The sequence below is a fragment of the Triturus cristatus genome, chromosome 7 (assembly GCF_964204655.1).
Source record: "Triturus cristatus chromosome 7, aTriCri1.1, whole genome shotgun sequence".
NCBI lineage: Eukaryota > Metazoa > Chordata > Amphibia > Caudata > Salamandridae > Triturus > Triturus cristatus.
Window position 1 is genome coordinate 259,860,637 of NC_140590.1, and position 16,270 is coordinate 259,876,906.

General features: G+C 45.2%; 1 protein-coding gene across 2 annotated transcripts in view; it reads right to left on the reverse strand.

Annotated features, from left to right (window-relative positions):
• RRAS (RAS related) overlaps positions 1-15,722 on the reverse strand; it is a 169,611-nt gene extending 153,889 nt beyond the window's left edge. The window contains exon 1 of one of the 2 annotated variants that reach the window (XR_014966407.1): positions 15,473-15,722. Coding sequence is in view for 1 of the 2 variants with exons in the window: in XM_085616149.1 (XP_085472275.1) it covers positions 15,473-15,577 (105 nt within the window). In the remaining variant the exon portion in view is untranslated. The remainder of the gene's footprint in view (positions 1-15,472) is intronic. The other variant, XM_085616149.1, reaches the window with a different exon arrangement.
• Between the last annotated feature and the right edge of the window lie 548 nt (positions 15,723-16,270).

The window sequence follows — 16,270 nt, forward strand, 5'->3', positions numbered from 1 at the left end:
ACGTAAATGCGAGACCTATTGGTTTGCAGATGCTTGTTTAACATGCAGAAAAGCAGATACTCGTGAGTATTGGAGTGAAGGAGATACAGTGGTGTGAGAGAGTATGGGTGTAGGGTGGGAGGGTGAGTGTGAGCTGAATGGCCGGACAAGGTGAGAGGATGGAGAGAGGAAGGCGATGGCGTGGGATGGGACGATGGTGTAGGAATGAGGGGAACTGCCGGAGTCCGAGGTGACCCAAAACATGGCGTGTGCTAGCGGACCTCAAGGGTGGAAATGGAGGTTCGGCATCCTGTGGGTGGTGGCCCTAGGAATAGGTCATGGGTGTGAGAAGGTGGGCACCAGGATGGGGGGGGGTGAGTGGGTGCAAGAGCATAGGCCTGGTTAGGAGCGGCGAACGGAGAGTAAAGGAAGCGTGGGAACCGGAGCGTAGGGCATGGGTGTTGGTGGCAACATTTGGGGAAGAGGGTGTAGAAGGCGAGATTGGCAGGGCGAGAGCATGTTGCTCATCGAGTTGCATTTCCCAAATTTTACGAAAACAGAATGCTACAGGACACGCACAGACTGCGGCTAGTTTTGTGGTATGCATCAAGAGTTTGCTCATGTCCGTGCATTATTTTATTTCCAATACGAAGTTGTCGACTTATTCAAAGCTATATTGGTGTATGCAATAAGCTCCTTAAAACGTTAGCAGGAAGTCATGTGACACACCAAGTAATTTTGGTTTCTAAATCTGCCCATAGTGCATTACCGCGAAACTTTAACTATTCAAATGAATTGCATAGCAGAAGTTTGTCGCTTTCAAATGGGATATTTTCAGTCTTGGCTCATCATACATGCTAGGCCTCAAACAGGTAGCCTCTTAAAAGTAGTGAGGTTCTGTGCTTTCATTTAGGCATAGTAAGTGGATCTCTCATCCAGAGAGAAGCTAATCTTGGCACCCGTCTCTGGACATTTCCAGGCTCTGCCTGTGTACCAGGGCACAGGGCACCATAGTGAAACGAGTTCCACTTCACAACAAGGGGTATTCTGACCAGATGACACACAGCCGTGGAAGGCGCTATTCTGGGGGTCAAAGCTTTTGGAGAGGAGGAGTGAGAAAGGTTATATTACAAGGAAGGGACAGGCTAAGTGTCACCTGAGAGGGGCGATACCCAACACCATAGAGAGACCCGGGGTCCTGAACACTTCGGCGCACACTGGGGCCCACCCTGCAAGGACAAGAGTGAGGGGGCCGATTCTACACTCCAGTGTAAGTGGAGCTGGCACAGTAAGGAGTAACAACAGGAACGAATGGGACAGAATATAACATTGGCAGCATTGAGGGGTACACTCCGCATTGTTGATCGTTGTGGGGGCGCATTTTAAATGATCACAAATAGAAAACAGTGTCTAAACAGATCAGGAGCACTCAGCCTTTCTGCTCCTCTCCCAGCACCATCGGTGTTCGCCTTTTTCTTTGCACCCTACCCTCTCACCCCCTCTTTGCACCATGGGGGAGGGGGGGGCTATCTCTGACTTAAGGAAGGGAACACAAAGTATCAAACCTGTAGGATTTTCCAGTCCTGTAACCTCAGATATATCCACTGAACCCCATATGGCTTTGTGTGGTTAAGTCACATTCCCCTATATCAGAACTTGCTAGTATATATATTCAGCTGCAAGCAGTGCCTAGTAAATTGTGATCCCTTCAGAACCCAATTATAATTGGTGAAATATTTATCACACCAGGTAATAATCGGGTCCAATAAGGTTCGCACTTTCTGTTCAATTTTAGCAGGTCAAACCTGCTGGAATTAAACAGGGGTAAAAACCCCAATATTTATCAACACATGCAGTCTTTGGTGCGGTAAGCACCAAAACCTGCATATTATTCCCCATTCAAGGGAAAACGCTCGGAATAGGTCCCGTTTATCACACCCGATAAATGTTGATCCCCAGTTCTTTTCAAGTGCATTAAATACTTGTCCCTCTAGCACTGTTAAAAGGGTCCTTAATGGTCAAGCTGCCTCTATTCACCCTCTGTATTTAATGAGGAAGACATTCAAAGAATGCTTTCAATTGCAGATTACTTTTTAATTTCAGCAAAGATATTTTTAGTAATGAACCCAACCACTCGAGGGCTATCCTGTCTATTTTACATGTGGGTCAAAGGGACAGGGTGGCCCAGTGCAGGCAGCTACCTATTAGTACAATTCTGAGTCGATTTTTAGTTAACTCAAGTTTTAAAAATTGGACATCCCTCTGTGAGTATATGAGCTTGGCTTTAGCCTCAAACGGAAATCCAAAATTAGACTAAAATTTGTGAAACTCGGAGTGAGTGTCAAAAGTGTAGGGTATCAGTGAAAGTGGGTGCTAAAGACCCCAAGCTAATTGTCCCCTAAAATTCATCAGACACTCTCATAAAATGTCCAGATTGTGCAATAAAATGGCCTTCCCAAGCAGTGGAGTCAAGGAGCGATGTGCATTCGCTGATTAATCTTATTGAGCCTTCTGTTACTACCAGGAAGGCACGTTCTCTATGGGACTCATGACAACAAACTTGCAAAAATTCCTCCAATGGTGGATAAGAAGAGTACCTGGCAAGGTGGTAAATAACTTTGAGGGTACACTCAAGGATGCATTTTGCAGTGCTTTCTGATTGCCGAGTAGGATCGCTGTCCAGACGTTTCACCTTCACTCATTACATAATAATCAGCTCGTCACTGGATGTGCCTTTAAACAGTTTGCATGAAAGAGCACAAACCTAGCAGAAGAGCAGCGTAGCGCAGAAAGGGGTGCAGGAGCCCTGGGCAGGACCTAAGATCCTTTACATTGAGATAGTTGACAAGTGGGGTCCTACTGTGTAAGTTGGCAGTACTCGTTGAAGTACTACTCTTTTAAGACAAGTATCTTCAATTTCTTTCTTGAATACATATGGGTTATCGCCATTTTGATGTCAGTGGTGATGTTGTTTTAAATCCTCGGTGAGTGCATAGACAACCACCATTCCCTGTGTGAAAAGTCTCATTGAGAACCATGATGAAGACTGATAGCTTCCAGAAAGCATAGGTTTATGTACACGTTAATTCTTTATCCACCAGTTCTTGCCTCTCCTTGCCTGAGCTCCATTTGTCCTTTGAAGGACGCATCAACTCCTTTTAAAGTCAATTTTAACATCCGTAGCTATGAGTTCTAGTTCTCTTAATAAATTACTGCTGCCTCAATAGTTCCATACAGGAAGGTGTCGTATGTACGACTTTGATTTAACCCTGAAAGGGCAAATCAATTCCATGAGTAGGACCAGATAAACATTAGAGACAATGGGGTGGGGTTACTTGTGACACTTATGGCTTGGTTAACAAAGCTAAAGGGTGCACTTCCAGAAAAAGTCAGCACCTGCCACCCAGCAAAGAAGGTTCTTGTTCCCGATTTGAAACCCCTTACCATATAAGATAATGTGCTGAAGTGCAAATGTTTCCCTTTTGGGAATGCAGCAAAAGATCTGCTGAAATAGTTCTGGTTCGTGCTCATCTTGAAGTACAGAAAAAAAGGTAGGAGTAGGGCCTAGAGAAGGTTAGCCCAAGATATGTGATGTAGTATTAGAACTGAATCACCATGCACTCACCCTGTCCACCCGATCTCTACATATACGCCAGTGGCTTCAAGGCTGTAGTATTTGCATATTCTGTTGACTACCAAGGTCCTCTCCATCCTATTCCCAGAGCCCCTCCAGATGGAGGGTAGGTTACATTGAGCAGACCACTCATGAAGCAGACAACTTAAACTATTAATAACTCCAACATCATTTTCGAGCTCTCAAAAGAAATTGTCCACCCTTAGCTTCAAAGTCCCTATCATTTCGAATATGAACAAGCAGCTACACCAAAAAAGGTTACGGTGAGACGACGAAAAAAAGATCACTCCAGAGTCTCATGGTCTACTAATGAACTTTGCCTCTCAGGATAAGTTCAGTACTCCTCAGCCTTCTATAGAACATGAATCTGTCTTTAATACATTAACAGAACCATACATGTTGCTAAAAGCGCCCTGAAACTGCATCCGGGTAGCGGTCACGCCATATAAACATCTTAACATAACACAACAGATGCTGTTAATCTCCTGGCTCCAAGCAAGTTTAAGCATTATAAACATAATCCCAAACCTGCACCTTGGTTAAACAATGACCTGCTCTCTATGAAGAAAGCATTAATGCGAACAAAACTGGTCTGGTCTGGTCTGGTCTGGAAATAATCTTACAATAAAGCACAAAATATGTATTACAAAAAACCTTTTCTGAAGTCTAGAATAACTATTGAATACACTAAAAGCCGCTTCTACTCAGAGAAAATCCTAACGGCTGGGAACAAACTAAAAAGAGATATTCAAGGTCACAAATGAACTGTCCACCATTTGCCCTATTAGTAACAGAATGAATTGCTTCCAATCTTTCTGCGATTAACTATCTCTGTTTTTTCTACAAAACTTGATACCATCTGAATGGATATTTCTAGAGAGCATATGGCCCTTATGACCAATAGGACTAAAAATGGGGGACTTTCTTATTCATCTTTTGAACTCAAATCTAGCATTTACTGTATCTTTAATTGAACAATGTAGATCCGGCTTGCTGTTGACCCATACTGCTTAAGTTGGAAATCTTTAAAACATCTCTCTTCAGGTCTCAATCCTTATACTTTTAAAACAGTTATAATTCACTGACGCCTAAAGAGGCCAGAACTTAACCGTGACAGCCAGCCATTAACCACCCAGTCACCCAGCTGTAGCAAAGAGTTTAGAAGCGTTTGAGTGAGTGAACAAGTCTTTATTGTATGAAAGATATTAAAATATTCTTACAATAAAAAGGATTTTAAAATCACAGCTTATCTACAAATATTCCATAAAAGCAGCATTTCAGTTACAGTTCAAGACTACAATAGACGTAATCTAAAATGTTTAATCTGTGTGGCGCAACCCCCAGGGGAGCCGTAGAGTCCTGGGAAGGTGGGGGCGCACATTCCCCAGCCTCAGTTGTGCCTTTAATCCAAAACTTTTGCTTTCTTTTGGAAAAAGACAACCCTCCTGGGACGACTAATTTCGATCGAATGCATCAGCTGAAAATTCATTCATTGAGTCTCCTGTGCTGTGAAAAGCACTCGTGCCAGGGTTCCTGCTTGCCTGAATGAAATGCAAATGTGCGCTTTTAGTTAACCTGCAAGTGTAAAGGGTGCTTGGGAGCCAGTTCTGGCTTTAATTGAAAGAATCACTCCAAGCTTTGTGATGGCAAAAATTTTGTTTTTTGGAGTGGTAGTGCAAAGAGTTAACAACTGGGCTGAGAATGCATTCTTTTAATCGTAATTGTATTTACACAGTCCTTAATACCCCTAAGGAGGTGTTGAAGGGACAGTTATGTAAAAAAAAAAAAAAAATCATTACGTACGCTTTGGTACTACTAAATTCTACATTTTGGAAGCTCCATTTTATAATAAAATTATTTGTACATTTTGTATCAGTCTATCTTATACTGTCTATAATGAAAGTATAAAATAATTACTTTTATATTCACAGTGCTTTCTGTCAAAGGCTGTGATTTCGTAGCACTGAAAATACACAAGTAACTATTCTCCACTGCACCAACCAAGATTTAATTCTGTGGCTCTCTGGTTACACACAGACCTCTGCAGTGCTTTAAATAATAGAGGTTTTATTATGTACTACAATGCATTTCGCACGAACATCTTTTTTAAATTTATTTTTCATTTAAGCTACCCATTATTTTATATGTAGCTACCCGATAGTGAAAGACTTAAAAACCTTACAGAATATTTTGAGGCTTATTTATAAGAGGCTTGCTGCGCCAGAGCATCACTTTTTTTGACACTCCAGCGGCGCGAGTATCTCAACCATGCCTATGAGGCAGCGCAAAGTCACCCTGCATGGCTTTGCATGGCCTTGTAGATATGGAGTAAGACGAAGCAGCGCAAGTCATAGCGTTGCCTTACTCTGTGTCAAGGAGGCTTTCCATGGGCGTTTATTGGGGGTTCTCACGCACCACCCATGGATTTTGCTGCTGCCCCAGATTTACAAAATCCTGTAAACCTGGGGCAGCACCAAAATCTTACACCTCCCCAGCGGAGGCGTAATGAGGAGAAATCTTTTAATTTCTCCTTGGTTTTTCCTCTTTCCAGGTGTGCTGAAAGAGGAAAACGCCTCTTGGGATTGTTTTTGTGAAGGAAAGTGTGCGCAAACAATTCTGCCTATGTTGGTGCCAACGCAGGGGGAAATGACAGGAATGCACCATATTTTAAAAATATGGTGCATCCCTGCCCTTTCACATTGGGGTAGGGCAGCGCAGCAAGAAGACTTGCGGCGCTGCCCTATGCTAATTTCTCATAAATGAGACCCTTTGTTCTTAGCTACACCCATGACCACATCCCCACACTCACTGACCTTTGGTGTGCTAAACACTGTTTAATATTATTTCCACAACATAAAAATGATTTGCTGTGGGAATTGGGGCAGATTATGGTTGTCGATAGTTGTCGATGATGAAGAGTACCAGGTTCTAGAAACTTTTGTCAGGAGGGGGTCCTTACACCTAAAAAAGTTTGACTGGGGGTCTTGGCATCAAAAAGTTTGAAGACCTCTGTTCTAGTGGAATAACAATACGCAACAGCCTCTCTGATGGAGCTGCAATTAATTGCAATTGCATTACATGTTGTTTTCAAGTATTTCTTTCGTAGCTCTAAAAAGTTAGGACATATACAGATTAAATGCTCAATCAACTCCTCTTTGTAGTTGCACAAGCACCAGGCTTTTGAGGGTAAGCAGTTAGCATTTGAAGACCTCTCAATTTGAGCTATTGGTATCAACAGGAGGCGAAATCTCATATTTTTGTTTGCATTCTGGATTCAAATTAGAGGCCAAGTACTGTTGTAGTCTGGAATATGATTCTGTTGTATAATGGGCATTTTGATACGCAGCTCTTGCATTCTTCCAGAGAGCCTGTTTGATTAACGTTTTTTGCTCCACATGGGGTAAATTGATGAGACCTGCCAAAGGCAGCAAGTTGTTTTCCACTATTGTTTTATTGACGGAACCCAGGTTCAACCCCAAGCCCACATCTTGGTTGTTGAATGCCTCGTTGTAGATCAGAGATTTCATTGTGTCTTTTTCGCTCTTGTGCAGTCACAGAAATAATTCAACATCGCCACTAAGCAATGAACCATTAATGAGACCGGTGTTAACTCCAGCTGTAGTTTACATTGGGGCGTTGATGAGCGAAGGTTCTGTAAAAATCTGAGTTCTTTCATATGGATTTTGTCCAGAACGCTTGTGGATTTTTCCACCAGAACAAATGCTATGCACAGTAGTGTAGGCACTAGTTTTGTTTCCAGCACCCTTAAAGAGTGACTGATCGCATGTCCTCTGTGTTCTCTCATAAACTTTTTAACTGAAAATGAGACTGTCCCGGCCTTTGTTTTTAAGTTTGAAGGATGACCTGTCCAGCTTAGTCGGTTATCAGCTGTTAGGCCTAAGTAATGATAAGTTGCCACTTCTTCCAAAGTGTTGGCTTCAATTGTTGATTTAACATGCTTCCCAAATTTCCCAAAGAGCATAGTCTTTGTCTCACTAACGCTGACTTTTATATAATTTTCTACATAAACTTTTTGTGGGTTCTGTAACTGCAGTTGGAGTCCTGATGGAATCAGTGAAAATAAGATGAGGACGTTGGCTTATGCCAAGTAACTGATTGGTTTTCCTCCTATCTTGGAGGCCAAACCCTCTGGAGCGTTTAAAATGATTGATAAATCCGCTATGTACAGTGAAAAGAGTAGTGGCGTTAAAATGCATACCTGTTTCAATCCATTGGCAGTGGGTATCTTTGGGCACCAAAACATCTCCTATATATTTTCTTGCGCTCAAAAGAGTTAAAAGGTGTATCTTTGTTTGATTCTGTTATAAAATGCTTTAGTGCCCTTGGGTCAGGTTTTCGATATGAATGACTGCAAAAAAACAAAAAAAACGAATCCAATACACCAAAAAATTGCCTTTTTTCCCAATGTTGGAGCATCACAGAATGTTGTAGTGTTGTGTGATCATGTGCAGTAGGATCCTTATGGTCCTAGGTAGACTCCTCACAAAGCTACATAATCAGTTGGGAAGTATTTGGGTGTGTCGGAGTGTGGTCAAAACAGTCTATGACAGAGTGCGTTCAGGTAACAGTTGCATGCCGAAGAATAAAGACGTGTATTAGAGAGCTCAGTGTGTGGTGTGGTCATTAGCGAGCTCCAGAACTGGGCTGGATGCTACAACTGATAACAAGTAGCGGTTACGTGCCCCGAGGAAACAAGACTGCTCTCTCCGAGAGATTGCCACGGTCCAGTAAACTGCTTGTGCGCACCACATATGCCCAAAGATGTAGGGTACGGTAGGCGTATGTGGAGACAAAGTGCCACTCTAGCTCATAGAAGATGAAGGCCCTTCAGAGGAGCACAGTCATAAAGCCCGTCGGAAGCCAACTAGAAAGACTGAAAGATGAGATACTGAATCACAGCGTAACACAGAGCCATTGTCCATAAAAGCAGAAATGCTAAAGGCAGAGACAACCAAGTGCAAAGAAACGCTAAAAGCAACAACAACCAGGTATGATGCAGAAAGTTGAGAGTGGTGACAAACATCTGCAGGAGACAAAACCATTACTCACCGTCAAGAAAGATCATCAACCGGGGCTCAACGACCCAGATGTAAGCACACCGCCGATACTTACAGAAGGTGCAGGTCCAAGGGAGTAGCAACAGTCGTAGGGACAGCATATACTCTCAACGTCAGTAAGTCCCAACACAAGTTATGACGCTGCTGTGTTCTTGAAACCACCACCACCATTCGACACCTCCAAAAAGCAGAATATTGGTGCCAGATGTACTGCATCGATCGAAACGTTCGATGACTTAACAGATGCTCTAGAAGAAGTAGATGACAAAATGATCATCAAATGCTTAAATAGCCTTGCAGGTGATGGAGTGAAAGAAGTGATTAAAAAACATTATCACGAGCTGATGAAGTATCGTACCATCAAATCAAAGAAACGTTGGAAGCCAAGTTCAATCCAATGCTGTATGTCCACTATGAAAGGTACGTTTTCAACCAAGCAAGACAGCAAGCTGGTGAAACGATGGATGAGTTTATCGAAAGGCTTGATACCCTCATCAAGCATTGCAAGGTCAGGGAATTCAATGAAGAAGAAGCCATACGTCTCAGGGTCATCGAGGGTTACCTTTCCTTTTCGTTCAGACAAAGGTGCTGAGAGAAACAGTCTAGAAAAGGTCATCATAGCTGCAAGAGCTCAGGAACATGCAGATCAAGATGCTGCTTATATGGAAGGTTGAACTACACAGAATGAATCAGCGTTGCTCATTAAAAGTAAGCAGAAACACTAAGTGGAGGCCCAGAAGACGATGTGTCTGAAGAAAAAAAACTTGTGTTTCTGATGTTGCTTCTTGTTAAAAACACGAAGGTAAATGTCCCGCCATTGGACAGATATGCAAAGGCTGTAGGAGAGAAAGCCATTTCAAAACAGTCAGCAAAGCGAAAGAGAAACTAAGTGAGTCAGGATGTGAAGAGAAAACAGATGCCAGAACGTTCCAGAAGCATTCTAGCCACGTCCAAAAAGCCAAATGGCAACATCAACTGATACAAGTAGAGACTAAACGAAGTAAATCGTCTTCAAATTTCTCTTCCAAAGGCTCTTCAGAGTCATCATCGAGCGACAGTGAAGATAATGGGTGTGCAACAGTGATGTCAACCGCAGAAGGACATGCACAAGTAGGATTGGCCACTTGCAAAGAAATACACTAGTCAAAGAGAGATCACCACACGAAGCGACCAAACTCATTTGGTTGATGCCCCAAGATCACCCTAAAGGTAAATGCCTTCCCTTCAGTTTTCATTAGTGACAGTGGTGCATCAATCAATATCATGCCATCAGAAAAATACAAGGAACTGTCTCCTGTACCACATAAACAAAGGTGTACACATGGGCTGCTTCTGCGCCATTGCAATGTCAAGGATCTTTCGTCGATGAGGCATAAGAAAGTAACACTACAAGCACTGAATCGAGTGCATGTCTACTCAATTTCGGCACTGCTGTGGACATGGGACTGATATCCATCAACTACAACCTCAATGTACATTCTGAAATAGTTAGTCAGGGCTAGGGAAACTCAAGAAAATGAAGGTGCAACGTCACATTAATGAGGACAGTCGTTGGACTCCTTTTCATTCACAGGTGGCCATTGAAAAAGAGCTGGAAACATTATTAAAGCATGACATCATCGAGCGCTCTACTGGTCAGACGCCATGGGTTTCGCCCATAGTGGTAGTGCCAAAAAAGAACAGTAGAGGTGTAGTGGGCATTTGCGTTGATATGCGCTAAGCCAACAAAGCAATCGGGAGACAAGGACATCCAGGCCCACACATTGCGTACATGATTACCCAGCTGAATGGCGCAAAAGTCTTCTACCATCTTGATTTGATCAAAGGATACCATCAACTCAAGCTGGAAGACAACTGTAGGTACATTACAACTTTTTCAACTCATGTTAGTTTGTTCAGATACAAAAAGACACCGTTTTGGAGTGTTATCGGCTGCCGAAATCTTTCAGGATGTCATTCGCTGAGTAATTCAACCTGTAACGCATGCTTTGAACTATCGTGATGATATATTAGTGTTTGGGGCCCACACAAAAGGAACATGACAAAGTTCTTACACAAGTATGCTGTTTGCATGCCGGTGAGGGTCTCATATTAAATGCAAAAAAGTGAGTTTCACAAAAACAAACTCAAATCCTTTGGGCATATTTTCTCTGAAGGGGGAATGATTCCTGACCCTGAAAAAGCACAAGCCTTGTCATCCACCTGTTCCCTGCAAGATCTAACCATGCTTCTTAGGCAAGGCCAGCTATTGCTCCAGGTACATTCCTGATTTTGCCACGGTGAGTGCCCCATTAAGAGAATTGACAAAGAAGAATGTTCCCTTCCAATAGTCCTCTGAATGTGATCGAAGTTTCAAGAAAATCAGACATGCAATTGAAAATGTAAACTGAAATGGCTTACTTTGATCCAAAGTTACATACTGAGATTGTTGTACACGCAAGCCCGGTGGGGTTGGGCGCGATCCTTGCTCAACACAATGGACATCCAAATGCTCAGAGACACATTGTGGCCTATGCTAGCAGAAGTTTATCTCAGAATTAATGTGCCGCTTGTCAGTCAGAAAAAGAGAGCCTGACTGTATTATGGGCTTATAAACATTTTTATGTGTTTCTGTATGGATAGCACTTCACCCTTGTCACGGACCACCAGGCTTTGCTCAACATTTTTGGAACTCCAAAAGCCAAAATGCCCCCTCCATGGATGTCCACAGGGGAGAGCAAGGGGAGCTCATGTCCACCCCCGCTCCCAGATTTTTCACTTGCCCTTTAATGACTATGCCCATGCCCTTTGACATTGTCATAAAGGGTCAGAGGATGAATGACATTAAAAGTCCCCCCCTACCGAAAACATTCCTACGGACGCCCAAGGCCCCTTTGCATCAAGAGGTGAGGGTTGAGATTGCAAAAGTATAATTACACTATTGTGCATAAGGATCAAAACCATGCAGATTACTTCTCACAAGTGTTGTTACAGCATCACAGTGCAACATCTAAAGCAGCTGAAGCATATACCAATTTCGTAGTAAAGCCTAGCACCCCTGCAGCTCTAGCCATTGAGCAGATCATTGCTGCTACCAATACAGAGACATGCTCACACTCAAGGGTATCATTAGAACTCAACCATGGAGAAAACATACTCACAGATGGTGTTGAATATCAAAAATGTGCAGTAATAACTTTCTATCACCCAAGAAGAGGTTCAAGGATTGTCATACCCGAGAGCTTGAGAAACAAGTCATTGAACTGGCACACAAAGGACATTGTCGCATTTTAGTCACTAAGAGAGCCCTAAGAGATAGAGTGTGGTTTCCTCACCTGTGTGACAAATTTATCTCCCAAGACAACACAGCATCCGCTAAATATGTCTGACCTTCTTAAACAAGGCTTGGGAGAAATTTGCAGTTGATTTCTTTGGACCCTTAAACAATGGCCATCGTCTCGTGGTAATTATTGAGGAGTACTCGCGTTTTCCCTTAATGGAAGATTTATCATCGACCATCATGATAAACTCATAGAGAGAGTGGCTGATATTTTTCCATCCTCAAATCTGACAATGGTCCGCCCTTCAATAGCAGTGAATTTAGGGACTTTTTTAGTTATTTGAACGTCAAGCATCAGAAAAGCACACCTGTCTGGCCACAGGCAAATGCTGTTGCTGAACGATCTATGGGCACCCGGAAGAAAGTTGTTCAGTGCGCTGCCTGAAAGGAATCGATCTTAAATCAGTCTTATGTCTAGTCCTTCGTGTCTATCAATTAACTCCCCTTTCTACAACAGGTGAAAGCCCTGCCACCTTGCTGTTCGAGAGAGCCACTGGGACAAAGCTACCACAATGGACCACAAGCTGAGTAATAGACACTGATGAGATTTGTGTCACGGACACTTCTCGCGAAAGACAGAAGAAGGTCTGTGCAGATAAACGCCAATTCACTCAGGACACTGTCTTTGAGGACAGAGACCGAGTCGCAATGAAGCAGAAATACAAGACTGAAGCTTCATTTAATGCTGAACCATTGAGAGTTGTGACAAGTAAAAGACACATGGTGACTGTTCAATGTCCTGGAAAGTCCATAATGACTCCTCACATTTCAAGCATCTCTCTCGATGTTCCTCAGCTCTAGACCTTACAAGTGTGACAAGTTCACCTGAGTGCCCAAGTCAAGCATTTGAGTCTACATCTATGATGATAGATGACAGTGCAACTCCTTCACCTTGTATGAATCAACCTGGAAAATTGTGTGAGTACCTTGATGACTCCCTTTGGAACTCCAATGTATATATTTTGCAGGTATTTTTTATTTAACCAGGGTGGAGATGTAGTGTTGTGTGATAATGTGCAGTAGGACTCTCGTAGTGCTAGGCAGACTCCTTATAAAGTTACATAATAAGTCTGGAAGTATTTGGGTGTGTCTGGGTGTGGTCAATAAAGTCTATGACAGTGCTTTCAGTTTAGGGCTGCATGCCGAAGAATAAGGACATATTACAGAGCTCCATGTGTGGCGTGGTCATTAGCGTGCTCCATTCCGTCCATCATTTGTTTGTTGTAATGCTTTTCGCCCTAAGTGGGATGGGTATTCCCAGACGTGGGACCCGTGCTCACTACGCCACTGGAGTCAAGCTATCCTGGCTGATGACGGCTGATAGCCAGAAACCGGTCCTAGGATGCTTGATTCCGGTCCAGGGAAGACATGGCTTGGCAGTTCGGGCTGGACTGTTCCCATGAGGCACAGGGTCAAGACTGATTTGCATATGGCCATGTCTAAACTGGGGTGGTGTAGTGGGCAAAAGAACGATGGATTTAACCCAGATCTCTTGACTGGGGGAGAATGTCTGCATTGTCAGCATTCCGTCCATCATTTGTTTGTTCAAATGTGACCACTGCATGCTCATCTATGTAGTCTGTGAACTACACCCCTAACTCCCTGAAGATGGCCCAAAACGTCACAAGGCACATGGGCTACTTCTCGTTGCTGCGCCCCTTGTCAGAGCAGCACCCGATGGCTTGTTTCAGGATAGAGATACATATGTTCTTCCTAGAGATTTTCTAAATTAGATGTGAAAGAGAAGGACTTCTGCGGCAGTATTACTGAAAATACAGTCTAAAGAATAAGCGAAGAGACGGGTGAGATGGTGGCATCTGGGATGTGATTAATCATCTGCCCCCATGCCGGTCAGCAGGATCCTCCTCACCCTGTGTGCACATCCCCGAGCCCCGCCTCGCTCTGTGTAAACATCCTGCTCAGAGCCTCTCCCCAGCATGTGTGCACCCGGACCTGTGCCCCCGCCATGCGCCCATCCTCACTTCAGCGCTCCTCCACAACTGTTCCCCCTGGCCTGCCTGCCTTTGTCTTTACGAAGGACCCCTCAGTATTTCACACGGTCCGCGCTCGGCAGAGAGCACAAGCCCGGAGCCGTCCCCTCCTGCCTAGGACTCCGCCGGCCTGGGAGTCTGCCCAGAAGCCGTAGAACCGGTTCCGTGACACTCGCTGAGCACGTCTGAATCTGTAGCTCTTGGGCAAGGAAAGGCAGCCAGCCCCACAGGCGTGGAAAGACAGCTCGGATACGGCTCCACCGCAGCTGGCAGAAACCCAAAAGGCAGAGAGAATGGAGGCAGCAAGCACAGACTCCATGGCCACGAGAAGAAGCAGGCGGGAGCCCCACAGGCACAAATGAAAAGCAGCAGATACAGCAAGCAGCTGCGGTTGGAGGAGCCTCAGCAGGCAGAGAAAGAATGCAACCGGCCCAGGTCCGACCAGGCATATATGTTACGCAGCAGCCAAGCGTGCTCCCCTGGACCTCGCAGAGAAGGGCAACCGCTGCAGGCACACAGCAGGAACTTGGAAGAGCACCGCAGGCTTACAGAAAAAGTCAGCTGCGGCATGAAAGCCCCAAGCACAGTGAGAAAGCAGAGCTCAGTTGACGTGAGGTTGAGTATTCACAGACACAGCTAGTGGGGCCTAAGGAGTACGACAAATGCACCTCACGAAAAGCCCCTGGTAGCTAAGGCACACGGCAGACCACGCATGAGCAGGCAAAGGGCAGCCAGCATCACACGGGGCCGCCTCGAAACCCACCCCTAGGAGGGGCTCAGCACAGGACCCAACAGGCAGCATTCCAAGGAGGGCCCCGCAGGCACACTTGGGAGGAGACCACCACCAGACATGGCAGGGGGACCCTAACAACCACATTCCAGGGAGCACCCCGCAGGCACACTCACCATCAGACATTGCAGGAGGACCCTAGCAACAACATTTCAGGGAGAGCCTCTGCAGCCACATTCCAAGGAAGGCCAGACATTCCAGGGAGGGTCCTACCAACTGCATTCCAGGGAGGGCCTGCAGGCTCATTCCAACAAGGCCACCACCAGGCACATTACAGGGAGGACCCTAGCAATCACATTCCAGGGAAGGCCTGGACGGGCACATTCGTGTGGTGGGCACCAGCAGACATATTCCAGGGAGGGTCTCAGCAGACATATTTATTCCAGGGAGAGCCCTCCTTACATGTACATTCCGGGGAGGACCCTAGCAGGCTTATTTAATCGACAGCGCTGGACAGTGAGAAACCCCAGCGGGCACTTTGTTGGTAGGACGCAGCATGCAAAGGGAAGGCACAATTCAAGCAGGCAAGGGGCAGGGAGCGACCAGCAGGCAGCTTTTCATAAAGACCCCACCAGGCACATCCCTGGGAACGCCCGCCTGGCTCAAAAAGACTGCAAGCAACAGCATGCACTGGATCATACTCGTGCACATACCAGACCCTGGGCCCCACCCTCGACTCACCTGGATGAACTGGATGGTGAGTGCGCTCTTGCCCACCCCTCCTCCTCCCACCACCACTAGCTTGTATTTCTCCATGGGAGTTCCGGGGGGCTCCTTTCCGCTCATCCTCGGTCACTGATCCGACTCACAGGAGCCTCCAAAGAAAGTGCACAACTGAGACCAAAACTTCTCTCCGTAGTGCCCGCTTCCCAATATGGCTGCTCCGCCTGCCGGGCTGCTCCCTACCTATGCTAATCCATGCTAATACTCTGATTCATATTCATGAGCAAGTGACTGGCTCTGAGTCAGAGGCCTGCACTTCCCTATTTGGTGAGCTGAGGATGAGTCTGTACGAGGCCCGGTGGGCGGCCCGGGGTCCTAGCGCCTGCCGAGCTCTAGCGCCTGCCGAGCATCTGTTTTGGGTTCAAATCAGAGGCTCAAAAGACGGCGCCCACAGCCTCGTCTGACCCCATGACACTCCCCCCTGAACCTTTCTTGCAAACACAGAGGTGCTAAGACATTACATTCCCACCCATGGCTTCTCATTCTACGGTATCCACATTGTTCCCTCCAGTTGGGGAAGGGCTCTTTCACACACCCCTGTCCGCGGCCGCTTCCCTCGTACTTTGCAGTTTACCCAAACCCCTCCCACTCGAGTACCTCGCCGAACGTCTACTAAATAAAATAAATAAAATATCTTAGGTTGAAGTTGACTAGCGTTTTTAGTGTAAGTGAATCCTAACAACTTTAACGAGTGCCCCGGAGGCCTCCATGCAGCGCAGCACTTCATAAAAAATACAACTATACAAATATGCTCAC